Raw genomic sequence first — 13,985 nt, forward strand, 5'->3', positions numbered from 1 at the left:
GGAAAAAATTTCTCTCAGTGGGGCCGGCCCAGTGGCGCAGCGGTTAAGTTCACACGTTCCGATTCTCGGTGGCCTGGGGTTCGCCGGTTCAGATCCCGGGTGCAGACCATGGCACCACTTGGCAAAAGCCATGCTGTGGTAGGCATCCCATGTATAAAGCAGAGGAAGATGAGCATGGATGTTAGCTCAGGGCCAGTCTTCCTCAGCAAAAAGAGGAAGATTGGCAGTAGTTAGCTCAGGGCTAATCTTCCTCAAAAAAAAAAAAAAAAAAATTCGCTCAGTGAAGACAGAAGCAGGGAAGAATATCTTGACCCCCTCGCTCAGGGTGGAGGGTGGGGCTGCTTCTGAGCACTCCCTCAGCCTAAGACCCGCAGAATCCTAGAGCAGACGGAATTGTGAAAGGTCACTTTCTCCATCCCTCTCTGCGGCATCCTACGGAGACCACTGTCCTCTTTCCTAAGACTCTCCGGGCTATAAACACAGTGCAGGATCTGGGTAACTCCTTGCTGTCCTGTCTGACCCCTCAGCGGAGGAAGCCTCCTGTGGGGTTTAGCCGAAATCCGTCTTGCCGTAAAGAAAGAGGGAAAACGCTTTCTCCTTGGTGCAATTCAACCTAAGGCATTTGGGCTGAAGAAGTGCCTTCGCTTGGGTATAAACGCCAACAGGCTCCCAGACGGCACAGCACCTCGCCAGCACAGGGACAGCTCAGAGTGGACAGTGGGCTTCCCTGCTTCACTCGCCTCCATCTTCCAGTGTCCCTCCCTCTTTGGGTCAGTCCCCTGCTTCTCCCTTCCCCCCGTGAGGCTGGAACAGCGCTGCCGGCCGCTGCCCAGCACCTGCACGCGGGCTTAGTGGCTGCAGCGCGCCCTCTGGTGCCCGCCCGCGGGGAGAGCGGTGGCGCGAGGCAGGAAGCAGCTGGTGGCTTTGCTGACAGAAACCCGCGTCCTTGGCACTGTCACAGAACTCGCACCTTGAAAACCAAGCATCGGCAGCAACGAGGTGAAAAAGCTCCTACAGACAAAGTCCAACTTGGGCTTGCTTCTAAGAGAGCTCATACAGACGGGTCCTCCAAATGGTGCAGTGTTAACTACACGGCCACTGAAAACATGTTTTTGAGGAAGATGAGGATATGGGGAAGTGAATAATAAAATTTTAACTTAATAAAAGAGAATTAAAAACTACATACTGTAAAATCTCAATTTAGTTTAAAAATATATACAGATTTAAAACCTGGAAGAAAATATACCGAAATGAGGAGTTCTCCCTGAGAGGTGGGATCATAAGCAGTTTTAATTTTTCCATGTTATATTTTCTGCTTTTTCTGCAGTTGCCCTCTATTATTTTGTAATTAGAAAAAATACATAGGAGCCGGCCCTGTGGCCGAGTGGTTAAGTTCGCGTGCTCTGCTTCGGCGGCCCAGGGTTTCGCCAGTTCGAATCCTGGGCACGGACATGGCACCGCTCATCAGGCCATGTTGAGATGGCATCCCACATGCCACAACTAGAAGGACCTACAACTGAAAAAAATCCACAACTATGTACCGGGGGGCTTTGAGGAGCAAAAGGAAAAATAAAATCTTAAAAAAAAAAAGAGACAGCACTCTAAATTAAAAAAAATATATATGTGTATATATATATATATATATATATATATATATATATATTTAAAACCCAGCTCCCAAGAGAGCTATTTTTCTCAAATTTCCAAGCTACCCAGCAATACATTGCAGAACGGGAGTCTGCAGCCTAAGGAAATGAAGAGAAACACTATGTCCAAAGTTCTAAGGTGATTTAAGGACATAACCTGGAGGAAAAGATGCAAACACCAGGATCCCACCTGTCTAGTGAGCCAGACTGGAAAACCTCAGAGGTCTTCTTGCCTTACTTAGTATGCTTCGCCTCCCCAATACTGCTTGGCTCCACGAGCGTTCAACGTGGTCTCTGTCCCTCTCTCAGAGCAAGGGAGAGCCAGCCTGGTATGACGCCCGGTCAGGGCTCAGCCACGGCGGGTCCTAGTGGACCACTGGGCGCCGGCAGAGAAGCAGAGCCCTGGGCTGCAGAGGGGTCGCTCTCGGTGGGCCCCTCACACCCTTGTGTCTCTACCCTAGCCACGTCACCAGTTTTGATGCCCTCTCCACTCCTTTCTGCCAGCCTGTCCCTTCCTTCCTTCCAAATGTGGCTCCTTTGCACAGCCTGCTTCGCCGTCCCTCCGTGCCTGTCTCACTGCGTTACTGATACTCTGTGTATGTTTGTTATGTGTTTCTAATTTCTGGGTGGGGTGGTTCGTGTTCACCCCATTTGCAGCTCCTCAGAAGAAGAGCTGTGTCTATGCCCGCTGTTGCTCTCACTACCCCTAACTGGGAGTTCTCAGAGACCTTGTCGGCCTCCCAGACGGCAGATCCCTGAGTGCAGAGACCGGCTCAGCCTCCCTCAGAGGGGGTCCGCAGAGGGAACGGGCTGCGTTAGCCTCCCTGGCCTTGTCCCCAGGCCCCTGTGTCAAGCAGCCTCTGGCCCAGGGGTGATGTCTCATCCTCTCTCCCACAGGCCCCTTCAAGCCCTGCGAGCATCTCTTTGACAGCTGGGGCATCCGGCTGGCTGTGTGGGCCATCGTCCTGCTCTCCGTGCTCTGTAACGGACTGGTGCTCCTCAGCGTGTTTGCCGGTGGGCCTGCGCCCCTGCCCCCTGTCAAGTTTGTGGTGGGTGCCATCGCAGGTGCCAACACCTTGACTGGCATTTCCTGCGGCCTCCTGGCCTCCGTCGACGCCTTGACCTTTGGCCAGTTCGCCGAGTACGGTGCCCGCTGGGAGACGGGCCTGGGCTGCCGGGCCACGGGCTTCCTGGCCGTGCTGGGCTCCGAGGCCTCCGTGCTGCTGCTCACCCTGGCCGCCGTGCAGTGCAGCGTCTCCATCTCCTGCGCCCGCGCCTACGGCAAGGCGCCCTCCCTGGGCAGCGTCCGCGCCGCGGCCCTGGGCTGCCTGGCGCTCGCCGGGCTGGCCGCCGCGCTGCCCCTTGCCTCGGTGGGAGAGTACGGGGCCTCTCCCCTCTGCCTGCCCTACGCCCCACCGGAGGGCCAGCCATCGGCCCTGGGCTTTGCGGTGGCCCTGGTGATGACAAACTCCTTCTGCTTCCTGGTGGTGGCCGGTGCCTACATCAAACTCTACTGCGACCTGCCGCGCGGCGACTTCGAGGCCGTGTGGGACTGTGCCATGGTGAGGCACATGGCCTGGCTCATCTTCGCAGACGGGCTCCTCTACTGTCCCGTGGCCTTCCTCAGCTTCGCCTCCATGCTGGGCCTCTTCCCGGTCACCCCGGAGGCCGTCAAGTCTGTGCTGCTGGTGGTGCTGCCCCTGCCTGCCTGCCTCAACCCGCTGCTCTATCTGCTCTTCAACCCCCACTGCCGGGAGGACCTGCGGCGGCTCTGGCCCTGCACGCGGGCCCCGGGGCCCCTAGCCTACGCCGCCGCCAGTGAGCTGGAGAAGAGCTCCTGCGACTCCACGCAGGCCCTGGTGGCCTTCTCGGATGTGGATCTCATTCTGGAAGCTTCCGAGGCTGGGCGGCCCCCTGGGCTGGAGACCTATGGCTTCCCCTCGGTGACTCTCATCTCCTGTCAGCAGCCAGGAGGCCCCAGGCTGGAGGGCAGCCATTTCGTGGAGCCAGAGGGAGCCCGCGTTGGGAACCCGCCCCCCTCCATGGGTGGAGAACTGCTGCTGAGGGCAGAGGGGGCCACGTCAGCAGGCGGGGGCCTGTCAGTGGGCAGGGGCTTCCAGCCCCCTGGGTCAGCCTTCGCCTCACACTTATAAGTGTCTTCCCCATTCTTCTCTTCCCATCTCTTCCCTTCCCTCTCCTCTCCCTCCATGAATGACGGCTGCTTGTAAAATAAATACAACCGAAACCCAACAGCGTGACCCACGCAGGATGGCCCGGCCCCTGGCTCCGTTGGTCTCCTCTCTCCCATGGCCGTCACCAACATGTGCTTCTTGGCCTGGCTTCCCCTTGGCCTTCCTTTGGGCCTTTCCCCTGTCAGGTCGGCAGCTGTGGGCCAGAAACCTGGGAATCTGTCCACTTCAGGGAAACGAGAGAAGCAAAGACAGGGACTGGGGTGGGGACTGACAAGGTCCAGGGTCAGGGTGCAGTGGGCAGGGGGACCTCCCAGAGAAAGGCCTGGGGGCCTGCCCAAGGCTCTTGGGCCTCTCCCCCGTGACTCACGGACAGGATAGGAAATGTGCTCTGTGTCCCATTAATCTTGAGATGTGCCATGCAAAAAGACAGCCTATTAAAACAAGCTTTGGAGGATATTACCCACCACGTCCCTTTCTTAGAGATTCGCAGCGCATGTCAGCGTAGCAAAGGCTCTGAGAATTCCTGTGGCAGTGAATCTGCTGAGCTTCATTTAACTCAGTTCCTCAAATTATTTGACAACAGGTTTTTGTTTGCTTGTTTGGTTTTCATGCCATATCTATTAATGTTTCACAGAATCTGGCACTGCTCTCTGCCAGGGGGCTCATCTCTGTACCATCTAGCGCTACCCATTGACATCACAAGATGCCACAAATCCTTGAAAGCCTCCATCCCAGGTGCTCCACCTGGGGGAAAGTGGATGATCCCATGAACCAGAAGAGCCTCTCCACGCGTACCTTCCCATCCCTCTTGTCCCAGCCCTGTGGTTCCACCCTCAGCCTGCATGGGTGCAGGGACAAAGGAACCCATATGTGCTCCCACTGCCTCCCCAGGCGCAGCCACCATTGAAACTTCTACCCTCAGTAGGAGGGAGGGTTCCTGGGTCCCGGCACGGTACACACAGGGGAGGCCGGGGCTGTCTGGCTTCCCTCTGGCTTTGGGTCACCTTCCTGTGGTTCTCATCATATGCCCCTTGCCACCTCCTGCCACAACCCTGGTCCTCCTTTCGCATCCCAGGATCTGCCTTCTCTGTGGGACGGGAGCCTTTGGCCAACAAACTGGAGGGATGTTTGTGCTGTAGGAAGCACCAGAGGCATCTGGGATTCCTGGGTGCCCCAGACAGGCCACGAGTCTTCTGCCTCTCCTGTCATAACCTTCCTACCTTGTGGTTTACCCAGTGCCTCTGAGTGTTTCCAGAGCCCCGCTCCCCGCCCTAAGCACAGACACATTCCACGTCAGGATGAGGAGGTGAGAGCAGGGGCATTCCTGCAGACATCAAAGGAGAACCCAAGGCTCAGAAAAGGGTGGGCCTTGTTCCAGGGCACCCCAACCTCAGTCACACCAGGACAGGAGGCTGGGATCCCAGACCGAGTGCAACCATCCTCCTCCTGAACCCTGTCGTGGTCCTCAGCCGGGCCCTGCCCCACGGGCTCCACTACCAAGGCGACCCTGAGAAAGTCCCTCTAGTTTCTCAGCCTGCAGCTCAGCTTCTCTTCTGCCTCCCTGCTGCGCCCAGCGCCTCACGGACATCCTGGCGGGAGTCATCAGGCTGCCCAGGCTGCGGGGTGAGGCGGAGACCGTGAGTGGATCTTGGTGGGTTCCTAAATCTTGATTGACCAGCTGAATTGCCTGGACTCTTTCAGGCTCTGAAGCTGAACGTGCTGACCTTGTAACGACAGAAGAACCTAGGGGCCTCGCACAGGGTCAGCCTCAGCGTGGGCTTCACTACACGGCGGGGGAGTCCTTTTTCACTGGGTTATCTGAGATCTCCCGGTCTCACCGTTTCCCAGGGCTGAGCAAGAGCCACCAATGGAAGGAGTTTGCTCTACTTTGGGAACTGAGAGTTGCTGACTCTGATGTGGGAAACGACTTTTCTGAGATGTCCCAGGGATGATGAAGTTGGTGTCATTTTTGGGAGCCTTGACTTCTGGGACGTCACCCAGGCCCTTCGTCATAGCTGCCCCCTCCCTGTGTGGCCACTGTCCCGCTTGGAGTCAGGGAGCCAGCGCTGAGTGGGCTGTGGAGTGGAGTGGCCATGTGCTGGAGGTTTAGGAGGTACAGGCACTGTTCCCGACAGGTGGCCTGTCCACGACAAGGGGGCCAGTGCTTTTTGGCTGAAGCTCCAGGGTGGCACCGCTGGCATCCTATCGTCTGCCCCTAAAGGTCTGGGCATCTGCCATGGCTGGCCCTGTGATCAGAGGAGAGATGTGCGGGAAGGGAGTGGAGGTGTTTGCCATGAACTATTTTTGCTATTCAAAAAGCCTAGCAGACCTTGTACATTTACCCGAAATAAGACTGTCAAGTTTCTTTGTGTTTGACTGACTTTCTAGCAAGGCAGTATGTTACTCCTCTGGTTATCTCCATTGTGATCAGCAGAAGACCATGAAGATCGTGTACATCTTTGATTAAACACAACACCAAAAGCCAAATAATTCACTGCATGTAAACGCATTCTGTCTGGTCAACGAAATCCTCCAAATGGCGTCCACAGGGAGCAATCCATCCAGGGGGCTGCTGCGTTGGAGGCGCTGGGAACTGCCGACCTGGCAGGGATCGCCCTGGCCCCTGTGTGGCTCCTCAGCAAACAGTGTCAACCACAAGCTCCTCTCAGGACAACACGTGGAGAGAACGTCCTCCACGGAGCACGGGTCTCCAGCTCCTCGGTCCGCACCAAGAGAAAAGCCCCCACTTCAGCGCTGAGCTCTGAAGACTAGGGATCAGCAGAGCCTTAACTGGGGCCCTCTTTGACTTCCTCTCCTCTCCTCCAGCTTCCCAACTCCTTCCCAACTTTCCTTTTCCAGAAAACAAAAGGTCTAAGGACGGAGAGAGGGAGGGGAAGGTGGAAGAGCTGATGAGTGAGTTGGCCTGAGTGAGAGAGGGCGATGGGAGGTAGCCGGGGGCCCTGATCTTTTTGGCCCCACCTCCTCTGACTACCTCGGCTCCGTGTCGCCAGTTCTCCCGCCCACTGGCCCCTGTGTCACTTCTGGGTCCCAGTCCCACGTCTTCAACAGCTGTGTGAAGTGTAAGAATTGTCAGGATGTAAATATTTGGATTCTTCTGTGTAATAAAGCACAAGTGAAGCCACACGGGCGTCCCTCACTCCTTCCGCTGCCTCAGGTAGAGCCGAGGGCTGCTCTGAGAGAGGAGCCACCTGGCTGCCAGGGCCCTTCCTCCACCTGTCTTCTGAGGTCTGGGGCGTCTGGGGCACCCAGATGAGGGATCAGAGTCAAGTCCACTCATGCGCATGTGAGTGGCCTTTGTCTGCTTGGCACTGGGTTGGAGAGAGAATAATCTAAAGGAGGCAGACAACAAGTTGGGCCTCGTATCACTCAGACCCTGAGCACGCTCTCAGACCCAAGCCTGTTCCTGGGGTTTCCCGACACTGTGAACCCCAAAGAATCAGCCTGCTTTCCTCTCCTTGGGTAACCTTCCGTGCCCACTCTGTGCCTTGGGCATCTCCTCCCCCAAGCCTCGCCTCACAGTGGGATGCTGTCCCCAAGACCACCAGGGGAGCCTCTTCTCAAGGTGAGAGAAATTGATTGGGTTCAACAAAAGTGCCTGACTCCCTTCTGGGAGAACAAATGGTGCCCTCACAGCACCGTTTCTATTCTTATTGAAAACAGAATTCCAAACTCCTCCATCCTTCTGGCCCAGCTGCAGGAAAGCCTGCTCAGCTGTTGCTGCTAGACTATTTGGGTTGACAGAAGAGACACAAGTAAGTGGGTGTCCCCTAAGAGGATATGTGGGGAGCAATAAGGGAGGCAGAATCTCAGCAAGTGCAAGACTGGAGAGAGCACTGGGGCTGGGCCTGGAGTCTGAGACGGGAGGGTTGCTGTGGGTATGAGGCAGCTCCGGGACCCAGCCCGGGAGTCTGTGATCAGTCAGCCTGGAGCCCACCATTAGCAGGCCCAACTGCTCTCTGTTGGCCTGTCCGGATGTCTGTCTGCTTCCCAACCACAACTCACTGCTCCTCCTCACCCCCTTTCATAAATCTAATTTTGAATACTACATTCATAATACATTCATAGGGTTCAAATAACATACATGTTTTCAGCAGTCTCCCCCTCCTCCATCTCTGCCTGCCCATGTCCCGAATCTCCACCACTCTTACCAGTTTCTTATACATCCTCCCAGAGTTTCTTCACGCAATACAAACAAAATACACATATATTCTTATTTTTCCTTTCTCCCCAAAAGGCGGCATCCCACAATTCTGCTTCTGCTTTTTCACTTACTAACATAGCTCAGAGACCTTTCCGTATCAGTACAGAAAGCTTTCTCATCTTTTTGCAGTAGCTTATATCCCATTATGTAAATATATCATAAATTGCATTTACCCCTTCTCCTGGACATCAGGGTTGCTAATCTTTGCTCTCACAAGCAGCATTGCGACAGGCAACCTTGGGTGTGCGTCCTTCAGACACGTGGAAGTACACCTGTAAGATGATTCCCAGAAGTGGAACTGGGAGGCAAGGGGGTGGTTTTAGGTTTTGGTCCGGAAGACGCAGAGAGGCGTGGGGGCCAATGGGCGGGACGACCCTGAGGCCTGTGGGGGAGGCCGTGTCCGTGGGGCCGTGGTACCGGCGGCAACAGGTCGGCGCCCCCTGAGCGCCGGCTCCTTGTGGCCCCACCCCGAGGCCCCGCCCCCTGAGCCCCGGCTCCCTCTCCCCCCGAGGCCCCGCCCCCTGAGCGCCGCTCCCTCTCCCCCCGAGGCCCCGCCCCCTGAGTCCCGCTCCCTCTCCCCCCGAGGCCCCGACCCTGAGCGCCGGCTCCTTGTGGCCCCACCCTGAGGCCCCGCCCCCTGAGCGCCGCTCCCTCTCCTCTCCCCGAGGCCCCGCCCCCTGAGCGCCGCTCCCTGTGGCCCCACCCCGAGGCCCCGCCCCCTGAGCCCCGGCTCCCTCTCCCCCCGAGGCCCCGCCCCCTGAGCCCCCGCTCCCTCTCCTCTCCCCGAGGCCCCGCCCCCTGAGCCCCCGCTCCCTCTCCTCTCCCCGAGGCCCCGCCCCCTGCGCAGGCTCCAGGACGGATTCCAGGTGTGGGCTTCGCGGCAGGTGGGTTCGCGAGGTGGCCTCGGGACGCGCTTCTCTTGTGGGCACATTGGCTGCCCCGAGGGTCGGGGGGACCCGGCTCAACGGGAGGAGCAGGTCCTGCAGAAGCAGAAGCAGGAGCAGGAGGTCGGGGCCGGGCGGAGCCGGTGAACCCTGCGTCCACCGCCGGTTGCACTTGTTCGGGGGCCGTGCGGTTGGTGTGAGCGAGCCTCTGTGCAGAGACGAGAAAGGGACAGTCTGAGTGGCCGTACCTTGTCTTTACCTACGTGCTTGACTGTTTGTAACTCCTGCTCACCTGGGCCTGCTGGGGTCCCTTCCGCCTCGGTCCCTGGGTAATTGCCCCGTTTTCTTTTGGTATTTTCCAGGGTAATGTCCTGAGAGACTGTGTGGGAATCTGACCAGCCAGGCTGGGCCCAGTCATAGGTCAGCGGTCAACTGATGGGTTGACCACTGCTCGGCCAGGTACCTGTCCTGGACCGCTAACTTGTAGAGTATGGATGGGTGTGTTTGTGTAGGGTCATACTGCACAAAACATGGCTGCCCAGGGCTGCCCCTTGAGCAAGGGCTGTGGGCTACTTCTCTCAGAATGGACAGTGCCGGCCTGGCCCAGTGGCGCAGCAGTTTAGTGCACGCGTTCCGGGCTGTGGCCTGGGGTTCACTCATTTGGATCTGGGTGTGGACATGGCACCGCTTGGCAAGCCATGCTGTGGTGGGCGTCCCACATGTAAAGTAGAGGAAGATGGGCACGGACGTTAGCTCAGGGCCAGTCTTCCTCAGCAAAAAGAGGAGGATTGGCAGCAGATGTTAGCTCAGGCCTAATCTTCCTCAAAAAAATAAATAAAACTAAACATATCCATTGATGTCCGGGAGAACTGCCCCTCTGGCTCTCAGTTCAGCAGGTCTCCGTCATACCCTTGGGCATGTCCTTTCTCTTTATAAGAAAGCAGAGTGGGCCGACATTTCTCTGGTGAGATTTGAAGAGCCATCCAGTCCCCTGACCTCTCCGCTCTAACAGCTCCTCCCCGGGCAGGCAGCCGCAGTGGTTGAAACTCCGCAGCTGCTGCTCCTTCTTCCTCCAGGTTAGGCCCTTTGCCCGGAGCATCTGCTGTGGAGGCTGCCCAGGAACCACTTCGCTTCCTCGCGTAACATCGACTGGCTTTCCTTTGTGCCCACTGCCCTGGGCTGCATGCGGTTCAGCTGGGGCTGACTCCACGCCCGGTTCCAGAGGAGGGATGGGGCCCAGCCTTCTCCGCTTATACTCTTCCCTGGCCGTGGTGATGGTCCATGGGTGGGCTCCTATCTCAAGTCCTTCTGAGAGGAGGGCTCCCTGAGAGTGCGTTTGGACTTCTCAGTTTGTGAACCAGTGATTTTTGTTTGCTCGAGAGAGCTTGTTATTCTGTCACTTGCAGACGGACCTCTTTAACGACCCCTCTCTGCACCACCCCCTCCATGGCCCAGGGGACCCACTGGCCTCTTATCAACCGTTGGGGTGGAAGAGGGCAGGAATGGATGGGAACTTTGATGGATAGGCTGGGGGTGGGTGGTAGTGGGCCTGGGTGGGAGGCTCCTACGGGTAACCTGGGGCAAGACAATGCTGGGGGCGGGGAATGGAAAGGGACGGTGAGAAGGTACCTGAGAGCAGCCTCATTCCATCATCACTGAACCCAGCATCCGCAGGGCCAGCCTCTGCCCTTTTCAGAATCACAGAACTGCCAAGTCCCAGCGCCAGGAGATGCCTTGGGTAGCATCTAAGCCCCTTTCTCATTTTCTAGAAGAGGAAACTGAAGGGGGAGGAGCTGCCGTTATCCACAGCTACTCTGGAGGGGGTCTGAGGAGACTGTAAATATTGAACAGCGTCTGTACAGTCATCACATGATTCTGGAATCAGACAGGCCTGGCTCTGAGTCCCAGGTCTCCCATGACAGCCATTGTCCTCAGGTTTTGCTTAACTTCTCTGAGTCCGTCTCCTCAGTAAAACGGGCCTAGTAATAAACTCTGAAGGTTATTGAAAAGATTAAAAGATTTTTTCTTGTAAAAAGCTTAGCTTCGTCCCCAGCACGTAGTAAGTACTTGAGAAATGTTAGCTGCTGTTATTATTACTACTCACACAATCCCAAAGATGAGGGCGCTGACTGGGGGCTCTGTGTCGTTCCCCGGCTCAGCCTTGAGAACTCTTGAGAAGGAAAGGAAGGGGGCCCAGAGGAGCGACTCCTGAGAGGACTGAAAAGCAGGGCAAGAAGTCTGTGGGTTGACAGGGGAGATGACCCCACAGGGGGCCCGGGGCCAGGAGGGAGGAGTGTCCTCGTCACACTCAGGTTAGCGGTGAGCCATCCGCAGAGGGAAAGCTGGACATTCCCCAGAAGGGACCACTTCACCACCTGGCCCTATTCAGGCCATTCCTCAAACACACTCCTGGGTCTGGGCAGAGCCTGGAGACTAACAGCTCACCCCTGGAGGAGTCGCCTCTGGTGGGAGGTTTGGCGGAAGGATCCCTCAGCAGACCTTCCTTTGAAGCACAGAGTTGCAGGGTCCTTGTTAAAGGGTGCAGGCAGTGGAGGAAGGGGGCATGGTCTCCTGGGAGGTGGGGTCAGGGGAAAGGCAAGCACATGAGTGGAGAGGCCCTGGAGGAGGGGTGGGAGGAGGGTGGGCGGGGAGAGACACTGGATGACCTGTCTTCCCTGATAGAAGCTGAGAGCTGGAGCTAGGGATGGGCATTCCCTGGGGGCCATGGCAGGAGCCAGGGGCCACTTGCAAGACGCAAGGGGGAAGTGGAATGTGTTGTCTGTGGGCACATCTGTGTCCCTCACCCCAGCCTCTCTGGCAGCCCTGTGTGGGACTCCAGCTGCCCCGTGGCCAGCCGTCCTGGGGAGCAGGTTCTGAAACCACAGCCCCACACCCCACCCCGTCCTCCCTCCCTTGGGTTGCCCCAACCTAAACAAGACAACCTGGGCAGGGGGGCCACACGCTGATGGAAAAATACACACTTGGCTGGAAAGGAGCTTTATTTGTGTGTGTTGAATTCCCACAGCAGCCGAAGGATAAATAGCTGGTCCCCCAGCCTTAGCTTCGACTGCCCACAAGGTGGGTGGTAAATCTGTTCCTGTTTAGATAGCTTTGGGGGAGCGGTGGGGAGGGGGTCAGGCAGCGGGAGAGGGAGCTTGGAATCTGCAGTGTTTACGTGATCAGTCACGGATGTCATCTCTCCTCTTAATTAGGGGTCTGGAGCAGAGAAACTACGCTCAGCTTCCTTGTCCTTCGAACGTACCGGCGAGGAGGCAGGGGACGAGCAGCTCTTCGGGCCCACCTGCCGTCGGACCACCGTCTCGTCCCCCAGACCCCTGCTGAGCACCCGTACATGTCAGCACTGGGCCAGGCCCCACCCAGCACGTTGTTCACACGTGATCTCAGTGCTCACAACCACTTCCTGAGTGAGGTACCATCATTATCCTGTTCTGTAGGAGAACCCGAATCATAGAGACTGAGGAATGCACTGAGTCCAGGGCTGTTGGGCTGGGAGGTGTCTCCTGACCCCAGTGTCCACGGCTTTAGCCCTTTCCTGTCCTTCCTTGGGCAAGGAGTAGGGACCTGGGCTTTTCTTTCTCATGTTCTCTCACTTCTCTTCTCCAGCTCAAGTCCTCTGTACTCGTTACATCAGAGATCGATGGATGACTTCTAACAACCTTTGGCTCTGGTATTTCTCGCGATCAGAGAGTCCCCTGGAGCCAGTATATCCCCAGCACCTGGAGTCGGACAAGATGCACACAATGAATGGACACATTTTCAGATTGGGACAAGCGCATGAATAAAACCAATCAGGGTACCGGGCTCTGGGTGGCTCGAGGTGCTCCTTCAGACGGGAGAGACAGGACTTTCTGGGGCAGCTCCTTAGAGCTGAGACCATCATGGACGACGTAGAAGGCAGAGGGGACGGCATATGTGAAAGCCCTGGAGCAGGAACGAGCCACGCGTGTTCCAGAGGTTGGAAGTGGCCGGGTGGCTGGGGTGTGGTGTGTGAGGGGTCGAGGGTGCAGTAGGGAGGCAGAGAGAAAGCAAGCAGGGGCTATAGCAAGGTCTCGTGGGCCAGGAAAGGAGACTGGTGGGTTTTTTTTCTAATTGCAAAATGAAGCCACCTGGAGAGTTTTAAGGAGGGAAGTAAAATCTGGCTTTTACATCATCACAAGATTATTCTTGCTGCTGTGAGCAGCATGGACTGCAGCGGGTCAGGCTGGAGGCAAGGAGACAAGACAATGGCTGTGACTCCAGTGCAAGTGAGCGATGTTGGCGGCTCAGACCTGTTAGCAGGGACGTGGGGCAGAAGCAGCCGGTGTTGCTCACTGGGCGTAGCGATGGACTAGTTGTGTGGGGTTTGTCCCGTAGGAGATGCTCCTTTCCTACCACCACTCCCCACATCCATCTTGGTCCACATCTGGGCTTCTCCCCGACCACTCAGCACATGGTGCTTCCCTGGCCACAGCGATTGCTTCCAGGGTGGTGCAGTCACAGGAACCTTTGTCCCCTGGCCCTCTGGATGTAAGAAAGTACATAACCCTGACTGCTGCTGGTGGTCACTCGGAGCGGAGTAAGCCTGAGGCGCAGACAGCCCAAGGGAAAGTTGTTACCCTGGAGGGAGGGTGGAGACTGAAATCTTGATGCCGATGTTGAGCCTAGGAATCCACCATCCCGATGCTCCCCCTGCCCCGGCTTCCCCTTTAGGAGGAGGAAGGCAAAGAAGCTCCCTCGGTCTTACCGCCAGTCTGGGCTGGAGCTCACTCACAAAGGAAAGCATCCCAGGTGATATGCTAGTAGTATCTAGGAACCCCAAATCTGACTTCAGTACACGTGGGGATAGGAGACAAGCCTGGAATAAATTAACTCCTGGGCTTTCAAAAGAGAACGGTAACTGATTTTGAGAAGTAGGTTCAAGAATTCTGTAAAGTTGGAAATTTATGAAGTAGGGAATACAAAGGAAATTTCTATTTTCAGTTTATGCCATCATGTCATTAATAGATTGTATAAATTCACACTTGTCTTGTTTGCCACGAGT

General features: G+C 56.6%; 1 protein-coding gene across 4 annotated transcripts in view; it reads left to right on the plus strand.

Moving 5' to 3' along the window:
• Window positions 1-6,980, plus strand: part of LGR6 (leucine rich repeat containing G protein-coupled receptor 6) — a 110,278-nt gene extending 103,298 nt beyond the window's left edge. For all 4 annotated transcript variants that reach the window (XM_070602208.1, XM_070602207.1, XM_070602209.1 and 1 more), the window contains one exon: window positions 2,544-6,980. In XM_070602208.1, coding sequence (XP_070458309.1) covers window positions 2,544-3,799 — 1,256 coding nt within the window. In that variant the 3' untranslated portion in view covers window positions 3,800-6,980. The remainder of the gene's footprint in view (window positions 1-2,543) is intronic.
• The last annotated feature ends 7,005 nt before the right edge of the window (window positions 6,981-13,985 follow it).

This window comes from Equus przewalskii, chromosome 31 (assembly GCF_037783145.1).
Source record: "Equus przewalskii isolate Varuska chromosome 31, EquPr2, whole genome shotgun sequence".
Lineage (NCBI taxonomy): Eukaryota > Metazoa > Chordata > Mammalia > Perissodactyla > Equidae > Equus > Equus przewalskii.